A 26080-nucleotide genomic window follows, 5' to 3' on the forward strand; every position below is an offset into this window, starting at 1 on the left:
GAAATTGACCCTCTTGGATAGAGAATTATGAACAAAGTAGAGTATCAGAAAAGAAAGTTGAAATATTGTAAAACAAAAAATGCGTTATTGTACACTTTCTATATTAAATTAGAATATTTAATTTATTGAAATGACCTTTATAATTGAGAACTAGAACTATTATAGTCTCTCAGGAACAAATCCTTCTGTTCTTAGCCCTTCCTATTTCTTTTGTTATTGTTCTTGTGGTGATCAGTGCAGCTTCTACTCCTATGTGAGTAAAAACTTATATTAATGGAAACATGTACTGTAACAAAAAGGAGTAAAATGGGAATTTTATGTAACCTGACTTGATATAAAAATTAATTGGATTTTTCAAAACCCACATCCCAGTATAGAGTAACTTCATTGATCCTAAAGGATTTTTTAAATATACATATTATTGACATTGTTTACTTACACTCACTCTCCTTTGAGGTTCCAGATGATCCTTTATACAAGTTAATTAGAGGATCATATCAGTAGTTGTGTGACCTACTTTTAATTTAATGGTCTTTACTGATTACATATAGATTTTTGAGGAGCTCATTGAACGGATGGCCAGTGGTCAATAGCGGTCCAACATTTTTAACGTTTGAGGTTCTACATTAAAAGGTCATCTGAATTAACATGGTATTGGAGGACTATTTTATTGTAAATAGTATTTTGTCAGAGACAGATGAAAAGGCAGGCAATGATACATATCTTTGAATAGAGAAAATTTACTGGTGGGAATACCACAATGAAAAACTTCATATTTGTTGATAGCCAACATGTTAGAATTTAACCAACTTCAAAGTTAGATAGGGAGCATAGTCCACACAAGATTGCCCTTACTTCTAACACTAGTTGTGTCAAGTTGTTACCAAAATCACCCTCAAGTTCAGTAATTCACTAGAAGCACTCCCAGAACTCAATGAAAGCTGTAATACTCATGGTGACATTGTATTACAGCTGCAGGATACAGATTAAAGCTTGCCAGGGGATGAAGCACATTGGACAGAGTCCAGGAGAAGTACCAAGCACAGCTCTTCCTTTGTCCTTTCCCCATGGAGTCATGGACAATGTAGCTTTCCTGACATCAGTGTGTGACGATATGCGTGGAGTATTGCCAGATAGGGAAGCTCACTTGAGTCTTGTCCAGAGTTTTCACAGGGGCTCATTCATGTACTGCTCACGTGACTGACCTTTAGTCTCCAGCCCCTCCATAGGTAGAACTAATACTGCATGCCCCAAAGCCCCATGGTAAGTCACATTGTTAGGCTGTTGAGTGGTCAAGGCCCACATGCAAACAAAGACCTCCTATTAGACTTGCAAGGGCCTAGAGATCACCTCCTAGAAGCCAATGGCAAAGGCCAGTTCTGTTTTTGGGTAAGGCTGGTCTTCACTACACACAATTCTTTCAGATAATAAAAGCAGATGAGGCCCAACTGAAACAATAGTTCACAAATATGTGACTACAAAGACCATGGCAGGTGAAATGACTCCTTGTTGTCTGCAGGATTAAAACATCTTCATTCAAGATTACATTTCCATATTCTAGATCCCACTCAACTTGCCCTTTATAAATTTCCTTCTGTAGTCAATTAGAATCATATTTCCTGGGCATGCCAAGTGCTTCCCTGCTTTGGAGCCTCTGCTCACACCACACTTGTATTCTCTTGAGATCTTTCAATTTTGTTGAGCCCATCTTGTCTACAGTGCTCAGCCCAGGCCCCATCTCCTGCGGAAGCCCACTTTCACCACTTGAACCCTTTGATAGTCACTTTCTTTACTGAATTCCTGTAGCTAACATTACTCATATATCATTTATTTGGCTGTTAGGATATGGTTCCTTCCATTGATACTTTGTCTTTACAAGTAGATCTTAACCTCTTGCAAGTTAGGAACATTATGGACTATATCTCATGCCTTTTTGATCCTGTAGATCCTAGTACAATGTCTTGCACGTGGTAAGTGTTAGATAAATATTTGAATAGTAAGCTTTCATACAGACAGGTGCAACTAGGAATACATTGTTCAAATATAAGAGCTAAAACATCTTATAAAAATAATCTAATTTATACTAACAAATTTCTGAGGTAACCATGTTAATCCAAGAGAGTGTCAGAGTTAATTTTTAGCAATTCACTGAAGGCATCTGCAAACATAAAGGTCAGCAAAATGCTGGAAAATGTCCAGAGAAGTATTGCCATCCTGCTCCCACCTCAGGGCTTTTGCACATGCTTTCCAAACCTTTGCCTGTAATGCTTTTTCTCTAAATATTTGAACACTAACTGAGAGAAGCAAACCCACTCTACCTGAAATATCATCCTATTCCTCACTATATCTTTATCGTTTTTTTTTTTGTAGTACGTTTCACTAACCAATATTATATACATGTTTTTTATGTCTTTTTCCTCAACTACTAGAACATAAAGTCCATAGGGCAGGGACATTGGCTTGCTAACAATTATATCCTCTGCACCTAAAATAGTGTCTGATTCTTAGTAGGTACTCAGAAATGCGTTGAATACGTGAACAAATTTGAACTATGCCACAAATAGAAAGCTTAATTTTTTATGTACACTCAATTTTTATGTCATTCAATTCAAGAAGGTTAATTGAGCTCAAAGAGTTTCAAAGAGAAGCATCTAAAATGATTGAAGGGGGCTTCTTTGGTGGCGCAGTGGTTGAGAGTCTGCCTGCCAATGCAGGGGACACGGGTTCGAGCCCTGGTCTGGGAGGATCCCACGTGCCGCGGAGCGGCTGGGCCCGTGAGCCACAACTGCTGAGCCTGCGCGTCTGGAGCCTGTGCTCCGCAACAGGAGAGGCCGCGATGGTGAGAGGCCCGCGCACCGTGATGAAGAGTGGCCCCCGCTTGCCGCAGCTGGAGAAAGCCCTCGCACAGAGACGAAGACCCAACACAGTCATAAAAAAAAAAAAAAAAAAAAAAAAATTAAAATGATTGAAGGGATGGTAGAATGTTTTTTAAATTATTAAAAAAATTCAACCTATAAAAACAATAACTAGCGTATACATGGTCAAAGTTAATAAAATTATAAAATGTAATGATTAGGCAAAACTAAGCATGTTTATCAAATGCTGGTTATCAGAAGCATTCTTTAAAGTTTTGTGGAAAAAATGAAAGAGTTATTTTTACACAATGGTTAGTAAATATGTAGCACTTAAATTTTTTATTTATTTTAAAAGGGTGTAAAGGGCTGTTTTGATAAAAATTATAATTAATAATTTTAAAATAATGCAAAATTAGAAATACATCTTTGGAAAATAATAGCATGGAGTTCAGTTATTGTGCTTCATTTTAACAGGAGTTGCAGAGTTTATCATTGCCTGTTGATACAAGTTTCCAAGACTGTCAAGTACCCCAGTTGAACCTTTATTTTGGGAGAATAAGTGGTCAGCAACCCTGGAAATGAGGACATATCCAAATATGGCTATAGTTGCATTTGGAGTCTAAAAGTAACCCCACATATTCATGATTGAGAGGTATCTGACCTAGATTCCGTAGGATCTCTGGGAAATCCAGGCTGTGCTCATAGGCTGCAATGCTTCTTAGTCTTCTAGTTCCAAAGAATTGCTTTATTCTATTCACATACTTCCCACTGCAGTCCCAGCACTTACTTCAGAATTAAGGTATTCATCATGAATATTGACTGGTCTTATGAAGACACTACTTCCTCTCCTCTCTCTTCTCTTCCCCCCTGCCCTTTGTTCTCATTGTTGCCACTCCCCGCTAGGAGATTTCTTTCTAGGTGAAGGCAGAATATGGCTTAATATTTTTGACCTTTGTGTCAGGCTTTGATTCTGAGACATTTGGCAGCATATGTGTACAATGCCCAGGCAGCAGCTTGCTAACAGTATGATTTAGTTGTTGTTTATTTCTTTGCTTCCATATTACCCTGCTTATGCTGAGATTTTCCCCCCATATTCAAAGAAAGAAGGCTGGCAATGATCCAACCTTTTTGTGTTACTGTTTCTAGCTGGTGGTTTTAGTAGCATGTTTGAAACTAGAATGAACTTTTATGTTTTCTCCTTTCATCTCTGCCTCTTTGGATTTTTGGCAAACATCAAGGTAAATAAATCAGACCCACCACTGCAAACCCATCTGCTTTCAGGGACATGTAAGCTGACTAGTTTGTGATGTTTTACCATAGATCTAGCTCCAACATAGAACTAAAGGAGGATCCCTGTGGAGTAGGAATAGCAGACACGTTTTAAGGTCAATTTTTTTAAAGCTCTGAATCATTTATCTGCTGACTGATTGTGGCTACGCATGGTCTCCGTTGGCATTTCTAATGACACTAACAAGTTGACATGATACTTACAAAGTTGAAATGATTTTGTAGTAGATGGAAAGTGAAAATGCAGTTATAGTTTGGATTTGAAAATAGGGATTAATAAGAAAAGATGCTGCCATTGTTGTAAAAATGTGGCAAATCAGGGTACAGCCAAAGGAGTTTGTTTATCAGGACATTACTTTTATACTTCATCTGGTGCTAAGGTCACATGTGAAAACACTCATCCTCATTAAAATACCTTTCCAGTTGTTGACAGCCTAGAAATTGTTTCCTAAGAAATAATAAGGTATGGTCATCCAAACCTGTCTTCCTAATACTTGTTGACACTTCAATGCTGTATTCATTTCTTTCTCACAACAAGCAAGTAAGTGATGATTCTCTTCAAATAGGAATTAAGAGGATTACAAAGATGTCAGGGTATATACATTATACTGGAAGAACAGCTCATGTAATACTCTTGATAACAGGCTATAAATTGTCTCCACTTAAAATGATCAAAAGTTAATCGAGATACTTATCATACCTCTTAGAGTTGGTTTTAAACTGATCTTCAACAAGCTGAATTATATCCTCTGTTGGGCCATGGATTTTATCACACTAGGGATTGATGTATTTTTTAAGATAAGTTTTGACTTATGACTTAGCAGTTTGGAAATTAAAGAAAATCCTTGAAAGATAAACCAAACAGAAATTTCATTTCTACATGATGGTAGTGTCAGGGGTGTGTGTCTGGGTGGGTGATAAAACTCAACCTTAAAGACTTTCTTCTAAACCTCTCACTACTGCTGCCTGCTTCTGGTCAGCTTTTATGTGTGGCCCAACCTGATGCCTCCTTAGGCAGGATAGAAGATGATCTCAAGGACTTTGCCCATAGTTACTTTCTTGATGGTGTTGGTCCAGAAGGGAGCCATGTAATAGTGACAGTGGCATTTGTTCTCTCCCTAAGCATGACTTCAACCCTTCTCTGATCCTCAGAAGCTGAATTCTAAAGTAATGAATGAAGATGGTAGCTGTTCTGACAAATTTAGCTTTTACCATACCCTGTCCTTCCCAGTCTTTTTTCTGGGTATATTTGTGTACATCTTCCTTTCTTGCATGAATATATGCAAGGCTGGGGCCAGAGTGTATATCAGTTGATGAAAACATCAATTTATCCAAATAATTGTTCACTTTTGCTTTTTTTCATGGATTAATAGAAACAAGGATAACTTCAGACACATAAGATACATGATAGAAAATTCAGAAGAGGGTGTGTATGCATTAATGTATCATCATGCTGAAAGCTCAAAGGGTATTGGTTTCATAATCATAATGTTCATGATATCCAAAGAAAAACAGTGGTTTATTTCATTATTTAAAGTGTACAAATACAGATGGATGTCTAAAATATACATTCACCAAAATTTTTAAACAATTAAATGTGATTCTTAATTAAAAGTGTGAATAATAATAATAATAATTTTTATTTATTTCTTTAATGAGTATTCAATTTATACTAGGCAGTGTGCTAAGCACTTTACACAAGGTATCTTATTCTAAACAACATAAATTTGGTATTACCATCCCATTTTACAGATGAGGAAACCGAGTTTAATGAGATTAAATAACTTGTCTGAGATACTATAGGTGTTAAGTGGAGTAGCCGGAAATCGAACCAATGAGCTTGTCTGGCTCCAGAGCCACTAAACCACCATATTGGACTGAGGATCAGAATGGGAGACACATCTACTGGGAAGTAGATTGTGGGTAAAGTTGTGAGTCTCTAGATATTGGTGAATTAGCTGTCCATGAGAGAGTGAATTCTTCCCTCTTCTCATTCTGAAGATAATTGTCAGGACTTAAGGAGACTCTGCTTATGGGGACCTTCCAAGAAAATGACCTCGTATCAGTTTTGGTTGTGCTATAAAATGTTTTTAGTTATATTTTTAAAAAGGTTTTCACATGAAACTTTTTAACTCCAGATATTTGGATGGTGAATTATTTGGCTTCTTTTTTGTCCTTTTCTGTTCATTTTATTTCTTGTAAAAGTTGACAGCTATAATTGGAATAAGTCTTTAAAAAGAGAAAAAAGGAATGAATATTGAAGAGAAAAATGATTTTGTCTTCCTTTTACAACGTTAGGTTTAGTGACTCCCTGACTCAAATACTTTAATGATTGAGTGAGTAAATTTGGGGGATTAGATGTGGATTCCTGAATATATACTGTTGCTATTCTCAGCAGTATGGGTAATTGGGAGATGGTTAACTTTAGCTTTTGCTTTGAAAACACGATTATTTTCTCTAATCTAGTGTGCCATTTCATTCATATTAGTCTATTTGTAAGACTCTAGTGTACCTCTTAACCTTCACTTATATGAAAGGGATCAGTGAATGATGTAGAAAAATAGCTTATTTAGTTTATAAAGTGAAGTTCCAGAAATTATTCCCTTAGCCTACTGAGAGCAATATGCAGGAAGAAAACTCTAGAAACACACATATGTAGAAAGCATTTAAAAGTAATCATAGGAAGGGAAAGTTTACTAAGTACAGAAAAGTTTATGATTTTTATTTTCATTTGATTTTGCCCCTTTATTTTTTAAAACAGACAAGGAAGATTCAAGTATTCATAGAAAAAAGTTAATCAGTATTATACAAAGTTACTTCCTAGAAATTTTTGCTCAATTTCCCTTTCTCTGAATCAGGCTGTTGGTACCATTTAAACACAGCATGATGCCAGTAGAGTAGGCAGTTTCTAGGGAATATAGTCCAATGATTTCTCTCCCTCAACATCTCAAAAAGTGCAAAAAGAGATATCCTGTGAACCATTCGACATGTTTGCCCCTAAAATGGTTCAGCTTGGGAGGAGTAACATTTTCATTGGTTATTTTTTCAATTAGTTTGTAAGTGGAGACTTACTGTGTGGAAAGAGCATCCTTCTGTTGGAGAAAACCTGGGCAGTGAAAACTCATCTGCCTGGTACCAGATTCCCCGGCTTAGATTCCATAACAGACCCGATAAACCATACATTTCATAATATATCTCTTTATACATTACCTTTATATTTACCGTATTCTAAACCCCCTATCTCACCCCAGTTTTCTTTATCATTAGAAATTACATTTACTGTGATAAATACAAACTTTCTATGTATCCTTCTACTTAAGTTATGGTAATTTTTTGAAAGTTGCATTTTTATTCGGTTTTAGCATTCTCTGGACTGATTTGTAATATGTTTGATGTTTGCTAGCAAATTTGGAACTTTTCAGTTTTCATCCTTTCTCTACGTGATATAAGATCTAATTACCACCCAGCATGATATAGCAGCTGAAATGAAAAAGGCAGCAAGAGAAGGCACTGGCTTAACTTAGAGCTAATCAACTACTTCCTTCTTATGTACTTCTCAGCTAGAGAGAGAAAGAGAAATAGCATTAATTAAAGTAACTCATGTATTAAAACTCATTTTTTTTTCTTTTCTTGATTTTAACTGAAAGAGGGGATTTGTTCAAATCTCTATGGGAGCGAGACATTAAACAATACTTTTAATTTGCATTAGTAGTCATTGATGCTTCTTTAATTGTGCATAATGTTTTCATTATTCGGGTTGGTAGAAGTAGTCCCATCCCATTTTCTTGACATTTAAACGGATAAAAACATTTACAGAAGTAAAATAAAATCAAGTGAGTGATTAATCATTTTTTATAAGGCTTAGAACTTACTTTTGAACTTTTGGATCTTGAATCTGTCTGGAAAAACAAAAAACAAAAAACCTCTAGATTTATCTTTAAAGCATATGTCATTTTAATATGTTGGTTTGAGGGCTTTTTATTTTCTGAAGTGAGTGAGTTGGGTAATTACCCATTGGGAGGAAAGATTGATAATATTTTTTATTTTTTAAATGACTATGGTCTGAGTTTTCACATATCAGATTGTCAAAAATTAAAAAGTCAAATAATATTTGGTGTGGGGCAGGTGTGGAGAAGCACATACTCTACCACTGTTTGGATTATGTGTTGGTACAATGGAAATGCATATTCATTGACCTAGCAATTCCACCTCTAGGAATATATCTTGAACATGTATGTATAAAAATGTTCCTAGTGATATTATTTGTGATATAAATAGAAAAAATGCAAAAAAAATCATTACTAAGAAAATATTAAATAAATTATGATATGTTCATATCCAGGTGTGCCTCATTCTTTTTAAGAGTTGCTATTAAAGAGAATAAAATACATTTGCATGTACTGATCAAGAATATTCTATAAGTTATCCCATTAAGTGAAAAGAGCAGATAGTTTTCTTCTATTTGTGCTTCAAAAAGCAAAGGATGGAGATGTGTGTATACAACTTCCCTCCCTCCCCTCCCCCTCACATAAACACACAGTCACAAGTCTAAAGATAGATGGATGAAAGGACACAAAAGAAATTGTTGATAGTATTTATCTCTGATGAATGGGACTATGGGTCTGGGATGGAAGGCAGTTGTTTGTTTGTTTGTTTTTTTTTAATGGAGAGGGCAGCATACTATTTTTGTGCTGTTTGAAATTTTTTAACGTTATTTTTCATAATTAAGAAATTTTAAATCAATGACCAAGTCTATTTTTTTTTTTTAGGACTCAGCCCAGGAGAGTGTTATTACTCGAGATATTCATCGTACATTTCCTGCACATGATTACTTTAAAGATACCGGAGGAGATGGCCAGGAATCTCTGTACAAGATCTGCAAGGTAGGACCCTCCACCTTATTTTTTTCTAACTTATTATATAGGGCTATATTTTAGGAACCCATCTTAAAGATTTTTAGATTTGCACTGTGCCATGTTCTCTGCTTTATACTTACACTACCAGATCCTCAGTACTGAGTCCTGAGGGTGACGTTTGGGCTGCATGTTCTGTGCCTTCTTGTGAGGGAAGAGGTGTAGTATGACCTCAGTTTGGCTTTGATGCTAACAGGAGAGGAACAGAAGGTCCTCTCAGGCTACTGCAGTAAAGGCTCAGAGGAGTCCTGATGACTCTTCATCTGACAAGGTAATGTGGCAGTTGTCTCAAGTTTTTGACAGTAGGCAAGAGTAAGAAACAGTGTGGCACCTGTTTTTGAATACTGGCAAGTCCTGTGATATTGTTGATGTATTCTGAGTTATGTCACGTCATACATCTTTGTGCAGTTTTTACATCCCATTTTGAAATCTTTCTTCTCCCTCATTATTAGTAGATCTGGAAGAAAACTGCTTCCTGACTTTCAGTAAATATGCGTTGCTTGGATAAAAACGGCTCTGTGTTTAATAGTGGAGAATAGCTATCAGATTATTAATTTCTCAAAGTTATATTAGAAATGCAGAATGACTTTTCAAATCATTATATATCATTAACTTATATTGTCCATGCTAATCAAGACCAAAGACTCAAAACTGCAAAATTTCCATCAAATAAAGTTTTGCCCTTTATCCTCAAAGTTAAGATGCCCTGCAAATTGTGATGGGTATACTCAACATTTGTCCTTACCTACCATTCCACTAGAGATTGTTGATGAATAGTGAACAACACCAAAAATCTTGTAATAATATGGAGAAAAAACAAACACCATGGCTAATTTTCAAGTTAGGTAGTAAGTTTCTGAATAATCAAATTTAGCCTTTTATTAAGTAGCAAAAATTAGCCAGTAGGTAGTCAGAAATATACTCACATATCAATATCATTTAATATTTACTGTTTTTTTAAATGGCACTTATAAAGTACTACCTGCATATGCTAACCAAGTAGGATTGATGTTTAATTCTGCAAATGGCACACTGCCTAAAATCCTTCTTGCATGTTTGTGTTTTAGCCCTCTGCCTACTCCTGTCTTGTCTTTATTTTTTCTTTTCTCTTGATGTAGCCATTTTGGAGGATTATAAACGTACACACTGATCAGAAATCTGTTTTTATATGGATATATCATTTAGAGCTAGAAATGTATAACTAACTTAAAGTCTGAGAGTGTACTAATTTCTAGAACATGATATGTCATCTAGTTTTTAAAATGCCAAAAACCATCAAACACCACAAAAAAATATAATATATTCATTATACGCTTGTGAAAGGAAAACCTAATTATTTAAAAAAAATTTCTACCGTTTTTTTTTTTTTTAAATAAATTTATTTATTTATTTAGTTTTGGCTGCGTTGGGTCTTTGTTGCTGCGCACGGGCTTTCTCTAGTTGCGGCGAGCGGGGTCTACTCTTCATTGCGGTGCGCGTGCTTCTCACTGCGTGGCTTCTCTTGTTGCGGAACACATGCTCTAGGCACACGGGCTTCAGTAGTTGCAGCACATGGGCTCAGTAGTTGTGGCTCGTGGGCTCTAGAGCACAGGCTCAGTAGTTGTGGCACACGGGCTTAGATGCTTCACGGCATGTGGGATCTTCCCGGACCAGGGCTCAAACCCATGTCTCCTGCATTGGCAGGCGGATTCTTAACCACTGCGCCACCAGGGAAGCCCTCCAGCAGTTTTGAAACTCTACAAGCTAATTAGTCTCTGGCTTGTGTAAGGAAGATATCAAAATTTATATAGTTTCTAAGTTATTTAGAAAGATCTGGCTTATAGTATATGGAACAACATTTTTCTCCTAGCATTTAGTATACTTTCAGCCATTCAGTAACTTTTCTCTCAATTTTTCTCTGACTGATACTGGATACTTTTTTTCACATAGCTAAAACAGAAAGCTCTATGTGCTTGCAGCCTCTGCCTTACAGTTTTGCTCCGTTGTAGTAAAAACAGTATTTGCTTCATTATGTAATATTTAGAGGGGAAATATCTGAAACACTACTAAACACAAAGATAAAAGTTAAATGGTTGATACGTTTAAGTAGCTTATACCCCTTGCTTTCATATTGCAGATAATCCAACCTTGAATTCACTAGAAAGTATTTGTTATGCATTCACACAGCTTGTGTAACCATTTTAAATTATCAATGTGTATTTTGTAACATGATTAAACAGTTTTAAATCTCTTTCTGAGTAAAGAATATCATAAAAATATAGGTCTAAGACATATTATAATTACTGAGTAGCTTAAATTGCACTAAATTTTATGGAAAACAAAAGAATCCTGTTAAAAACATTACAAAATTCAAGGTAGTAAATAAAAGTTGATAAGGCTTTTAATATTGTACTAAAATATATACTACCTAAACATAACTTTACAATAGTCTTTGATAATGGAGGAGAGCAGAGATGAATATATCAGAAAATGTCGGAGAAACCAAAATTTTCTGGGTTCCTACCATGTGGACCTCTTGGTTTTTAATCGACACAATTCCTTCTCCTCTTGACCTACTATGATTTAGTAGTCCAGTCCTCATGCAGGGAAACCTCAGATGGTGGTGATAATCACAAAGAGGAGAGCCTACTTATGAGTAATTTAGAATTGGATATTCTTCTCAAGTTTGTACATCCACTTTCCTTTGCTTTTTGTATTCAGTTTGAGCCATATGGCCTTTATACTACCATGTATGACTTTTAAGGTCACTGAGTGTGGTCTACCTGTTCTATCATTTTTATTTTTAGAATAATATCTAACATCATACCTCACATTCTTGGCAATAAAACTGAGTTTCCATTCTGGATACCTTGCACAAAACTGAAGAAACATTAATAAAACCTTGACCTTAAATCAGCCACTTTGTTATATAATGTGTAAATAAGGACAGTTTTGCTTCTTCTTTACCAATTCTTATTCTTTTTTTTTCCTTAATTATTTTCTTGTCTTACTGCACTGACCAGAACCTCCATTATAGTGCTCAAATGAAGTAATGATAGTAGACATCCTTGTCTCACTCCTGATTGTAAACGAAATGCATTTAATGATTTACCACTAAGAATGGCGGTATTCACATCAGCAGCACACTTATAGAGTTCTTTTTAATACGGTACCTTCCATGTGTTATAGTAATTTCAAATTTACAGAGTGTTTCCGTATATATTACCTCATTTATTTCTGACAACTCCTCATCAGTGGAGCCTATTCTAGAAATATAATATGCTGTGCTGTTAAATTGAGACAGAAGTTTACTGAGAGAATTTCAGTTAGAATAAGTACAGAAATCAACTCTGGTTTCAAGGATATAAGAGTCTGACTTTGGAGCTGAAAAGTTTTCTGTGACTTTGGTGAAATGAGGAATGATCTGAACTGTCAGATTAGAGGGAGGACGGTTAAAACTCGCTGTCATGTTTTAATGACCCTGTCAATTTTAGTTTTTGCCTCTTAATATCTTTTTCAGAGTAGGAGGAAATCGAAGTGGTTCAAAGATTCTTCTGTTGTCATAAATTTATGTGTGGAAGTAGAACTGAAAGTATAATAGGATTCATAGGATTCTGGAAATAAGATGGTTTTGACATCCCTCCCTCCTTCCCTCCTTTCCTCCCTCCATTCCTCCCTCCCTCTATTCTCCCTTCTCTCCCTCCCTCCCTCCCTTCCTCCCTTCCTCCCTCCTTTCTTTCCTGTTAGTTTTGTCACTAACATATTTTAAAATAATGTCCTTTAAAGGAGGAAAAATATACGACTCCTCCCCAAGTATCCTTAGGACTTTTCTAATTTACATATGATGTAAAATCTGGTTTTATTTGGGAGACAGGTTGGCATAGTTTAAAGGACTAAACATTAAGAGATCTGGTTCTGGTCTTGATTCCTCCTCTAAGCAGATCTAAGACTTCGGGAAAATCACTTTTTAAAGTTCCTCCTCAGTAAGTGTGTGGGGTGTGATAAGATTATTCTAATTACAATTTGCTATGATTTTAAGTGTTGTTTAAAATTTTTTTTTCCAAAATATAACATATTGAATGCAGAATTTAACAGTTAATTCCTGTGTTAGGTCTTAGCTCTGTTTATCAATACCAGGACTATAAAGGAATGTGATTTTACTTTGAAAACTTTACCTGGCTTTCTGTTATTATGTTTGGGAGTGTGTTTCATGCACACCTGAAATGTAGTGCATTTAGTGATTCACTTCTAGATATACATCTCTTTATAAGACCTAAGACGAGTCAGTCATAGTAATTAGCTAAAACATTGTTCACAACAGAATAGATTGAAGTGACTCTTGTGCCATTTAATTTGAGACATATTGCTTTTTCACATTTTCTGATTACAGCAACTGCTTTATATCAAAGAGGCTATGGCTGTGAACTGAATGGGGGGGGTTGAATATATTACAGAGAAATCAATACCTTTGTTCATCTGGGTTAATAATTTGATAGTATAATGGTTTGTAGAAGGACAAAAATAAACAACCCCTGTCACGCAAATATTTTTCTCAAAACAAGATTGGATTTAATATAAGAACTAAAGCATTTCAGGAGTTATTTTGATACCAAAGTAATGAGTGATCTGATGCATGATTTTGAAGAATGTAAATGATCACCAACTCTTGTGAAATTGGATATAATCATACATTATTTATATTGTTTTCTAGATTTATGGGGGTATTTGTGATTATAGGGCTGAATTGTTTTTCATGGAGTCGACAGTACTCTCCATAGTTTTCTATCTATTTGACTACTCGTAATGCAGCTCCCTTCCTTGGGGTTCCTGAATGATCCCTAGTTTTAATGACAGATTTTCTGAACACATTGTAGCCCGCTATTCTTTACTCTGCGTAGCCCAGTTTTACCAACAGCTTGAGCAACCTGTGAGATTCCTCCTACTCATGTCCTTGGAACCTGATTGGCCCCAGAATGAGGGCTCTTTGGTGTGGAATGACAGGCATTCCTGGATCAAAATGCACCAAAAAGTTTTGTTTAGAGCAGTACCTAGGGGGAATCAGGCAGCCTTTGGAGAATCAAGCAGGTCTTTTCTGTTCTCTGTGTACCTCCTCTCTCACCCTTGGGTTGCTGGCGTGCTTCTTTGAATTACAGTAACCTTTTAAGGCGGATCCAAACGGGGGGGGGGGGGGGCGCTGCTGAGGAGTCCTTTGAGCCCCTGGGGCCACTCTGCTTTGCCAACACATCCTAATGAACAGTGAATTAAGTGGTTTCAGAAGACCTTGAGGGATAGCAGAGTATTCTCAAACAAATTAATTTTCTTAAGGAAAAATTAATTCTTTCAGGCCATACAGGAAGGCTTGGAGTACCTTCCTAATATTCAGATGATGATTGACATAATCACAACAGTAACAGTGGAAACTTGTGAAGCACTGTGGTTAGAAAGCACTTCTGTACATGTTGTTATTTGATCCCCATAGATACCTTTTAACACCTTCCTCCACCCCCACCTTTGGTAGTCTGGTAATCACAAATCTGATCTCTTTTTCTTTGAGTTTGGTGTTGTGGTTTTGTTTTGTTTTGTTTGATTCCACATACGAGTGAGATCATACAGTATTTGACTTTCTCTGTCTTATTTATTTCATTTAGCATAATACCTTCAAGTTTCATCCATGTTAGGCCTTCATCTTTATAAAGAATAGTTTCCTTAAAAGTCACTTCAGGTCTCATTGTTACCATTAAAAATTTTTAGTAAGTCTAACATTTAATACACACATAATAGAGTGCACAAATATTGAGGCTATAATTCAGTGAATTCTTACCAAGTGAACACTGCTGTGTAAGCTCTAGGACAAAGATAAAGCATTTTGCCAGCACTCTGGAAGCCTCCCTTATTTTCTCTGCTAGTAATTACTTCCCCCAGAGGTAAACAGCATTCTGACATCTATTACCATATATTAGTATTGCCTCGTTTTGAACTTTATTTTTTCCTTGTAGTTTTATTGAGATATAACCGACATACAACACTCTATATGTTTAAGGTGTACAGCCTAATATTTGGCTTACATACATCATGAAATGATTACCACGATAAGTTTAGTCAACATCTGTCATCTCATACAGATACAACATTAAAGAGATAGAAAAAGTATTTTTTTTTCTTGTGATGAGAACTCTCAGGATTTACTCTCTTAACAGCTTTCATGTATAACATACTGCCTTTATCCAGTTCCCTCTCCTCACCCCCTGCCTCTTGGTAACTACAAATCTGATCCTCATTTGTTTGTTTGTTCTTAAAGTATAATTGACCTGCAACACTATGTTAGTTCCTGTTACACAGTATAGTGATTTGATACTACTATATATTTCAAAGTGATCATCATGATAAGTCTAGTTACCATCTGTCACCAGATGAAGATATTACATAATTATTGACTATATTTCCCATATTGTACATGTCATACGTGTGACCTCTTTTGGATCTTTAAAAAATTGAATTTCACAAAATGTATCTTGTTGTGTATAGTTTCTTTTGTTCCCATTGTCTATGAGGTTTAACCATATTATTGTATTGAATATGTAACCATATTCCTGTATGACAGGAATTCATTGTTTTCATTGCTACATAATATTCCATGGCAAGACTATATCACAATATATTACCCATTCTACTCTTGTTGGGCATTTGGGGTTGTTTCCAGTTATGAATAATGCTGGTATGTATACACTTGTATTAATAATGTTTTTGTGCACATATGTATGCATGTCTGTTAGATATCTACTAGGAATAGAATTTCTGGGTCAAAGGATATGGGCATGCTCACCTTTGGTGGATATTGCCAAACAAGTTTTCAAAGTTTAACCATTTACATTTCAAATAGCAGTGTATAAGAATTCCAGTTGTTCTGGATTTTCACCAAAACCTGATAAACTTTTAAATTGTAAGCGTTTTGGTGGCTGTGTAGTGGTTATCTCATTGTGGTTCACATGCATTTCCCTGATGACTGTCGAGGATCAGCATCTTTTCTCATGCTTGCTGTCCATTAGGATATCCTCTATCATGACAAACCTGTTTGTCTTTTGCTTATTTTAACAACTGGGTTTTCTCTTATTGCTTTGTAGGAGATTTTTTTGTATATCCTGGGTATGAATCCTTTTTCAGATATATGTGTTGCAAATGTTTTCTCTATGGCTTGCTTTTCTACTGTATTAATGGTATCTTTTGATAAACAGAAGCTATTAATTTTAAAGAGGCGAGATTTATTAATCTTTCCTTTTGTGGTTAGTGTTACTGTGTCCTGCTTAAGAAATATTTGCCTAGCCCAAAGTCAAGAAAATATTCTCTGATGTAATCTAGAAATGTTATTCTTTTGCTTTTTACATTGAGGGTTTTGATCCATCTATGATTGATTTTTGTATAAGGTAGAAGTCAAGGTTTATTTTCTTTCCAGATGTATTTCTAATGCGTCCAGCATTGTTTTTAAACAATCATTCTTTCTCCATTGTATTGCTGTAGCATCTCTGTGAAAAATCAGGTCCATGTATACATGGGTCTGTAGCTGGACCATTCTTCTTTTTTCCCTAATTCTGGCTTTCTTTTTAATTTCTTTTTTGTTGTTGTTGAATATATTTGACATATTATGTAAATTTAAGGTTTTACAACATGTTAATTTGATACATTTATATATTTTAATGTGATTGCTGTTGTATTGGTATTTAGCACCTCTATTACATTATATAATTATCCTATCTTTTTAGTGGATGGGATAATTAAGTTTTAGTCTTTTAACATCTTTGATGATTATAGTACAATATTGTCTATTTTCATTATACTGTACATTAGATCTGTATGTCTTATTTACAACTCATTGCAAGTTTGTACCCTTAAGGAGCATCAATCTTATCTCCCCCCTACACACTGCATCCTCTGGTAACCACCACTTTACTCTCTGTTTTTTAGGAGTTTGACTTTTTTAGATTCTACAGATAAGTGATATAAAATAGCAGTTGTCCTTCCCTGTCTGACTTATCTTGCTTAGCATAATGTGCTCAGGGTTTATCCATGTTGTCCCAAATGGCAGGATATCCTCCTTCCTCATGGCTGATAACATTCCATTATTGTATATATACCACATCATTTTTACCCATTCATTCACTGATGGACATTTAGCCTGTTTCCATATCTTGGCTATTGTGACTAATGCTGCAATAAACATGGGAGTGCATATATCTCTTAAAAATGATGTTTTCATTTCTGGACCACTCTATGACATTGATCTGCTTATCTATCTTTATACCAATACCACACTATTATAATTAAAATAGATTTACAAGAAGTCTTATTATCTGGTGGTGCTGGGCCTACAACTTTGTTCTGCTTAAAAATTATTTTTACTATCTTGGTCCTTTGTAGTTCCATATTTTAGAATCAGCTTGGCAGATTTTCAGGAGAAAACATGCTTTGAGGATTTTGATTGGTATTGCATTGAAGAAATAGTTCATGAATTTTATTATCAATAGTTTTTTCAAAGAGCCAACTTTTGACTTTGTTGATCTTATCTATTATATATTTACCTTCTATTTCATTGATATCTGCATTTTTTCTTCTTGAATAAAATTCTGCATGTTAAAAAAAATTAATATCACCCAAAAAAGTTCCCTAATGCCCCTTTGCAGTCAATCCCCCCCACCTATACCTGATCCCAGGTAACCCCATTATCTTCTTTCTCCATTATAGATTAGTTTTCATTTTATAGAATTTAATGTAAATGAATCATACAGCACATACTTCTGCTTCTCTCCAGCATAATGCTTTTTTTTTTTTTTTTTTTTTGCAAAGCATTTTTTTTTTTTTAATTTTATAGCTACTTTTTTATTTTTATTTATTTATTTTATTTTTGGCTGTGCTGGGTCTTCGGTTCGTGCGAGGGCTTTCTCCAGTTGCGGCAAGCGGGGGCCACTCTTCGTCGCGGTGCGGGGACCACTCTTCATCGCGGTGCGCGGGCCTCTCACCACCGCGGCCCCCCCCGCTGCGGGGCACAGGCTCCAGACGCGCAGGCTCAGCAGTCGTGGCCCACGGGCCCAACCGCTCCGCGGCATGTGGGATCCCCCCAGACCAGGGCCCGAACCCGTGTCCCCTGCACTAGCAGGCAGACTCCCAACCACTGCGCCACCAGGGAAGCCCCAGCATAATGCTTTTGAGATTCATTCATGTCATTGAGTGCTTCAGTGTTCTATTCCTTTTTATTGCTGAGTAGTATTCCATTGTAACCTCTCCAATTTTGATGCCATATTTTATTATCATTTAGTTTTAAATATTATCTAATTTCCATAGTGATTCCTTTGGTCCATCACATTCATTGATTTCTAAGTTCTTTTTTTTGGGTATTGATTTCTAGCTTAATTTCACTATGGTCAAAAATATGCCCTGTGTGATTTTAAAACTTTGGATTGTTGAGACTTGCTTTATGACCTGAACATGTCCTGTTTTGGTTTCAATTAGATAAACTTTGTAATCATGTTTTTCTGATTTTCTTTAGAGTTACTCTTTTTGTTGTTGTGTGTTTTGTTTTTGGTTTTGGTTTTTGTCTGTTCTATCAGTTAGTGATGAAGTTGTGCTAAAATTCCCAACTATGAGTTTTGGACTTGTCTATTTTTCCTTTTAATTTTGCCAAGTTTTGCTTTATGTATTTTGAGGTTATGTTATTAAGTGCATACAAATTTAGTATTGTTATGTCTTCATATTGAACTAACCTTATTATCATTATAAAATGTCTTTCTTGTTGCTAGTTTGAACTTCAATATAAGTATGTCCACCTTAGCTTTATTTTTGCATTGTAATACTTTTAATATCCTTTCATTTTCAATTGAGTCCTTGTATGTACAGTGTGTCTTTAAGCATCTTATAATTGAGTTTTTAAACTATATACAATCTTATCTTTTTATTGGGGTATTGAGTATATTTACATTTAATGAACTTACTGACATAGTTGATTTTAAACTTAATATCTCACTATTTGTGCTGTATATGTCTCATCTGTTACTCATTTTTTCCTCTATTTTTCCATTTTCCACACTGTAACTATTAGTTATGCAGTTTTTATGCTTTTAGTAGTTACCCTAGAGATCACAATGTGCATTCTTTGCTTATTAGAATCCACCTTAAATGATCAATCACACCTTAAGTGATCAAACACTTAAATCATCGATCACTTCCAGGATAATGCAAGAAACTTATATCTCTTTAACTCCATGTACCACTTTCTGCTTGTTGTTCTGTTTTTGTCATGTATTTAATTATGTTTGTGTATCAGTACCCCCCCAAACACATGCACAGGATGTTATTTTTTGTGTCTTAAACCATCAGTGTTCATTTAGACTTATTCACCTATGTATCTGTTCTTGTGCTCTTCATTTCTTTCTGCATTGCCTGAGTACATCTGAGATCATATTCCTTATGCTTAAAGAACTGTCTTTAATATTTCTTTAGTGAAAGTCTGCTGATGAAAATTCTTTCATTTTTTACTTTTCTGAGAACCTCATAATTTTGTCTTTATTTTGGAAAGATATTTTCATTTGGTTCTAGGTTGGTGTTATTATTCCTTAGGATTTTAAAGATGTTATTCTATTGTCTTCAGGCTTTCATCATTTTTGTTGAAAGATGGCTATCAGTATTATCATGGTTTCTTTAAAGGTAATGCATCTTTTTTTCTTTGCTTTTAAATTTTTTAATTTATGTTTGTTTCTTCTATAATGTGTCTTACGTGTGGTTTTCTTTATACTGCTTGGAGTTTGTTACTGAATCTGTGGCTTGACATAGTTTGTCACTTTCAGAAAATGCTTAGCCAATATCTCCCCAAATACTGTTTTGCCTCTGTCCTCTATTCTGGATGTCCAAGTACTAATATTTTACCATCCCTTATGTCTTTTACCCTATTTAATATATTTCCATCCTTTCTTGGTGGCTCCATCTGGATATTTTTTACTAATCCTTTTTCCAGTCTATTGAATTCTTAATTATTGTTGTTTTATTTCTCAGTTCTAGAATTTCCATTTGATTCTTTTTAAAAGTAGATTCCAGTTCCTTGGTGAAAATATTTTTTTATTTTCTTGAACAGATTAATCATAGTTATTTGAAAGTCCAAGTCCGATAAAGTCTAATATCTGATCACCTATGAATGTATTCCTATTTTCTCTTGATTTTTATTTATTTGCTCATTTTTTTTTCATGCTTGATCATATTTAATAGAATTCTGGGTCTTGTGTATGAAAAATTATAAAGGCTTTGGATGATGTTATTGATATTTTACTCCAGAGCAGATTCAGTTTTCCTCTGGTAGGAAGATGGAGTATGGTGTATCCCTTTGAGCCAGTTTTGACTGTTTCTTGCTTAGAGAGTGAGTTTCCAGGATCTCAACTAAAAGTCTGAGGTATTTACTGGAGACCTTCCTCTTTGATGGGCCCCTACCCTTTAATTTTCATGTCCCTGACAGTATGAAACCACTGAAATCTCTGATTAGCTATTCTTAGCATTATTGCAGGCAGTTTTCTGCAAATTTCCCCTTCTATAAGATATATTTCGCTTCTGTGAGGAAATACGAGAGATCAAACTTTTATAATGTTTTCCTCAAACTTTTCAGTAGACATATTGTTGGTTAATAGTTTCAGATTTTCTGGAGGAGAGGGAAAACTTTCACTGATGATCTTGTTTACAGTGGGATAATAGATTATCATACTGATAAATCTTAATCTCTCAGAGTAAGAGCTTATTTAGTTTTTTTCCCCTCCTTTAAATCACTCATTTCAAATTTTATGTTTTAGAAGAATTGGCTAATTCTGCTTCATTGCCAAGGACAAATATGTTTGTAACTATTCAGAACATCAGATGCATGCTTACACATATACATACACATAAAAAGAAATCTTAACCTAAAGTTGAAAAGCTTCACTTGTGTGTTTATGTGTGTGTGTGTGTATGTGTGTATGTGTGTGTTTGGGGGTTAACTTCATGCTTAGCTTTTGCATAGATATTTCAAAAACATTTTTATATTTGTTAGTATCACTAAAGTCATACATTAGGGATGTTTTAGAGGGTTTTGTTCTCTTTAATACACATATTCTATGAGTCAGAGCTCAACTGGGAAGATATAATGTTATTTTAAATGTGGAGTTCTTCTGCAACTGTAACAATAAAAAGGTCAAGTTTGTGAAGCTGGAGTCCTGGAAAGAGAATGAGTGATTTGTAATGCCCTTCAGAGTGTCTGAAGAGATTTTAAAAATTTCTTTATGTGCTTGGCCCCATAAGAGCTTTTCTTGAAATAGCTTTGTAGTTTCTGTGGAGCCTGTAGTCTTTCAACTATAAGTCTAATTGAAGTCGTCACACCATTATTAGAATAAAGAAGAGAAAGGGTGGGATTATGGGGATGATAAAAATGTATGAAATTAGAACACAGGAATTAGAGTATATCCTAAGTGTTTGATTATAGTCACTCTTTTTAGAAAACATTACTCTTTGAGGAAAAGGAGAAAAGTAAGATTACTTTTTAAAAGAGAAAAGGAAAAACAACACTAACCTGCAAAGACATGCACAAAGAACCTTCAAATAAAATTCTACTCATGGTACCTCCTGAATTTATGATTTTTCTCGAAATAGAGATCTATTTCTATACCAGATTCAGATGCGTTAAATATCCTAAATAATACACTCTCAGTTATTTCTGAGTTAATTAGTTACAGACTTATGGACACTTATTTCCTGTTTACTAATTGTTATGCAGTTGGCAATGTCTTTATAACTTTGAAGCCTCCTCCTTAACCAGAGCTCTTCCTGCATCTTTTAAAGACTTTGGAAGGGTGTGAATCTGAATTGCTCTCCTCCTCCTTCCCATCTGTCCAGATCTTAGTTGCCCACTTCCCTTGTGAAGCTTGTCCTACCCACTTCTACCCACAGTGATTTACAGATGAAAAATACTCTGTAAAATTTAGGTTATTGTGGATTATGTTTTGAACAGTATCTGATTAATTTCATTTACGTCTTCTCTGCAGTGTGTTCAGTCTTTGAGGGAAGAGGCTGTCTCTGACATTTTTTTCTTTGTCCCAGAGAGCAGAGGGCAGTACCAGTTACCCGGTGTCAATATAATTAACTCTACAGCCTTGACTTGATGAAACTGACTGTGTTATTCCATGTCCTTTAGGAAGCCTATCACCAAGACAGGATTAAATTGTAAAAAAATGTATTAGGGGAAATGCCTGTAAGAGAAACTGGGAAGGAAGCTGGGAGAGCCATTGGACCACAGTGCTGGTCTGACCCTGAAAGAAGAAGAGAGGAAGGAAAGAAGGTCAGATGGAAGTGTCTTAGACTGTAGTGCACTTTTAAGGAAAGTTTGGCAAGGCCACTGGGGTTGCCTGTGAGCTCCCACTTCTCCCAGAAGCTGGCCTGCCTTAGTGTTCTTGCTGTGCTCAGTCATTAATTGGGAGCAGCCCATGGCAAGTGTGATCTTGGTGCAACTGCTTGGTGCACAGCAGTTGAGACCCTTGGTCAATTATGTTCCTTGCTGTTGGAGTTCTGAGGCGTGCATTTTCATGGTCACCATACTGATATTTTAGATGAAAATTTAATGTGTATAAACTCTGAAAAAGCTCTTTATTTCTACCATTTCCTTCTTCTGTAATTTTATTCATAAACATTCAGGTTAAGCTTCTTCAGAGCATGGCTGCTGATTTTCTTTATTTTGTAGAGTTCCTTCATAATGTCCTTTATGTACCATTTTTTAAAAATCAGAAATCCAAGAGTATAAACTAAACCTTCTGAGTAATTCACCATAATCACACAGTAGTTTCTTGTAATAGGGACATTAAAATTTTTTTTAAGGATATGGTAGTTATTTTACATTTCCTTTTTTATAAAAACTGGGTATATCAGTTCACTTTTAAGTTGTTGCCAAGGGTTTTTTTTTTTTAAGTTTTATATAAAAGGAAACTTACATCTAGGAATTTTGCCAGCCATGTTAGATAAGAAAATTGCTTTGTGAGTGAATATTTGTGAGAACATCTAGCCTTCTACATTTCTCATCACCAGTGTTTAGATTATTTCATATCAGTGAATCTATTTTTAGAGCTTATGTTGATACTTTCCCTTTTATCAGCATATAGGAAAAACTTAATAACCTTTTTTTAAGCTCCAAGTTTTTATTATTAGAATCAACAGACTTAATGATCCTGTCAAACTTATTTATATCTATGTATGTGTATTTCCATATTTTTATATATTTTTAAAACAATCTCAAACATAGAGTAAAGTTGCAAGTACAGAATTTTATTTTTCTCTACTATTTGAGAATGATTTGCCAACATGATGCCACATCACTCCCAAATACTTCAGGGTGTTTTCTAACAAGCAAGAATATTCTCCCACATAACTTTAATACAACATCCAAATCAGGAAAGTAACATTGATATATTGTTACTACCTAAGGCTTAGTCTTTTTCAGGTTTCACTAATTGTCCAAATATTATCCTTTATAGAAAAGGGATCTAGTTCAGAGTCACATATTTCATTTGGTTGTCTTGCCTTCTTGATTTCCTTCTATCTAGAACAGTTTCTCATTCTTTCCTTCACTTTGTTGACCTGAAGATTACAGACCAGTCATTTTTTAGAATGTCCCTCAAATTCATTTGTCTGATGTTTCCTCATGGTTAGATTTAGGCTATACATCTTTGGCAGGAGTAACACAGAAGGAATGATCTGCTCTTATTTCTTTCTCTCAGGTAGCACAGAGTTGTGGTTTTTCCCATTTTCACTTTGATTACATAAATAGGATACTGTTTACCTTCTGCTTCTCTGCTGTAAAGTTACTCTTTTTCCCTTTGTAATTAATAAGTATTTTGAGACAATTTGTAACTATGTAAATATCCCATTCCTTATCAGACTTTCCATTTATTTATTACTTATCATATTCACATGGACTCATGAATCCTCATTTTATTCAGGGGATTATATTCTCTTACTATCATTATTTGTTTTGGTGCTCAGATTGTCCCCAGTTAGACAGTGGGAGACCTTTAAGACCTTCAAGTGATAGACATACTCTATCACTCTTGGAGCATTGCCTTTCTTTCTGGCCAAAAAGATGTTCCAAGATTTTTTCTGTGCCCTAGTTTTATGATTAGCCATTTCTCCAAGGAGCCCCGTTTTCTGTAGTCAAAAATGGTAAGAAACCAAGATCTGTATGCTACATGTATTCATTGCTATTGGGATGTCATAGCACAAGTCACTTCAGTGGACAGGGCTAGGAAATGTATGTACATATAAATATACAGATAGACATATATATGCATGTGTATGCACACAAACATACATTTTTAATTGAGATATTCACATACCATAAAATTCACCCCTTTGAGTAAGTGTAGAATTTAATGGTTTTTAGTATTTTCAAGAGTTTATGCAACCATCACCACTATTTAATTCTAGAATGTTGCCATCACTCCAAAAAGAAACCCTATATTCATTAGAAGTCATACCCCATCATCCCTGCCCTCAGCCCTTGTCAGTCATTAAACTTTCTGTCTCTGTGGGTTTGCCAGGTTTTGTTGTTGTTGTTGTTGTTTGTTATAGTAGCTTGGTTGGTAACTTTTGTGAACTAATTTTGTGAAGTCTATATTGTTTGTCATGTGTGGCCACTGAAGTTGCTGCTTGGTGGTCAGCTAATGATTGGACAGAGATTTCCTTATGCCTGTACCAGTAAGTTTCCCATTCTTTGTCATGGGGCTCTGTGTGTGTATTTAGGTATGTCTTTATTACTCAACCAGCCAGTTGAGAACTCTGTTTTGCCTTCATTTTCTGCTTGTGCAGACTCTCAAGGTCAGCCAGAGATGAGAGCTTAAAGCCTTCTCAGGCCTTTCCTGAGCATACACAAAGCTTTGGGCATCTCTACAGCCTTATGCATAGGTATGACCCTATAAATTCCCAGAAATATGTCTGGGTCTTTCATAGCCCTTATGGACATGTTGTTTCCAAGCTTTTCCTTTTAAGCCTTTTGATTATAATCTCTTGCCTACTCCAACATTTTTTTTTTTTTTTTTGGCTGCGTTGGGTCTTCGTTGTGGTGCACGGGCTTCTCATTGCGGTGGCTTCTCTTGTTGCAGAGCGCAGGCTCTAGGCATGCAGGCTTCAGTAGTTGTGGCATGCGGGCTCAGTAGTTGTGGTGTGCAGGCTCAGTAGTTGTGGTGCACAGGCTTAGTTACTCCGTGACATGTGGGATCTTCCCGGACCAGGGCTCAAACCCGTGTCCCCTGCATTGGCAGGCGGATTCTTAAGCACTGCACCACAGGGAAGTCCCTCTACTCCAACTTTTATCTACCACCTCAGGCAGTCACAGTATTAAACAGTTGCCTGTAATTGTTTTTGACAAATGACCCTGGGGGAAAAGGCTTTCATATTGAGTGAGCCTTGCAGGTAGAATCTTCGGGGAACCACTGGACAGGTAAAATAATGATAATTCTCTGGGTGTGATTCTTTGCAGGAGCTCTAGCCCCGTTGTGCTCCCTCTGGTGGCTGCCAGGCTGCTTGTTTTCACCGCAAATGCAGGCTGTTAGTTTTCAAGGTCATAATGTTGCTGCAGAGCAGGGGATGGAACTATGGCAAGTTTAAAATTCTACAAAGTTCCTTGTTCTTACCAAGATTCAGTTGTTTTTCTGGAATGAATGTTCCTCAGGCTGCTGCAAACCTTTGGTCAATATCCAGAGCTCTGAAAAAGTTGATTATGACAATTTTTGATATTTTTCTTGTTGTTGAGGAGAAGCACGTTTTTGGAGATCCTTACTCTGACTTTCTTTGCTGATGTTTACTGCCCACATTTTTTTAAAATTGAAGTATAATTGTTTAACAATGTTGTGTTAGTTTCTGCTGTACAGCAAAGTGAATCATCTATACATATACATATATCCCCTCCTTTTTGGATTTCCTTCCCATTTAGGTCACCACAGAGCATTGAGTAGAGTTCCCTGTGCTATACAGTAGGTTCTCATTAGTTATCTGTTTTATACA

At 35.6% G+C, this 26080-nt stretch overlaps 1 protein-coding gene across 7 annotated transcripts in view; it reads left to right on the forward strand.

Moving 5' to 3' along the window:
* RABGAP1L (RAB GTPase activating protein 1 like) overlaps nt 1–26080 on the forward strand; it is a 693841-nt gene that overhangs the window by 403620 nt on the left and 264141 nt on the right. For all 7 annotated transcript variants that reach the window (XM_036844645.1, XM_036844610.1, XM_036844603.1 and 4 more), the window contains one exon: nt 8912–9025. In XM_036844645.1, the coding sequence (XP_036700540.1) occupies nt 8912–9025 (114 nt within the window). The remainder of the gene's footprint in view (nt 1–8911; nt 9026–26080) is intronic.

The sequence above is a fragment of the Balaenoptera musculus genome, chromosome 1 (assembly GCF_009873245.2).
Source record: "Balaenoptera musculus isolate JJ_BM4_2016_0621 chromosome 1, mBalMus1.pri.v3, whole genome shotgun sequence".
NCBI lineage: Eukaryota > Metazoa > Chordata > Mammalia > Artiodactyla > Balaenopteridae > Balaenoptera > Balaenoptera musculus.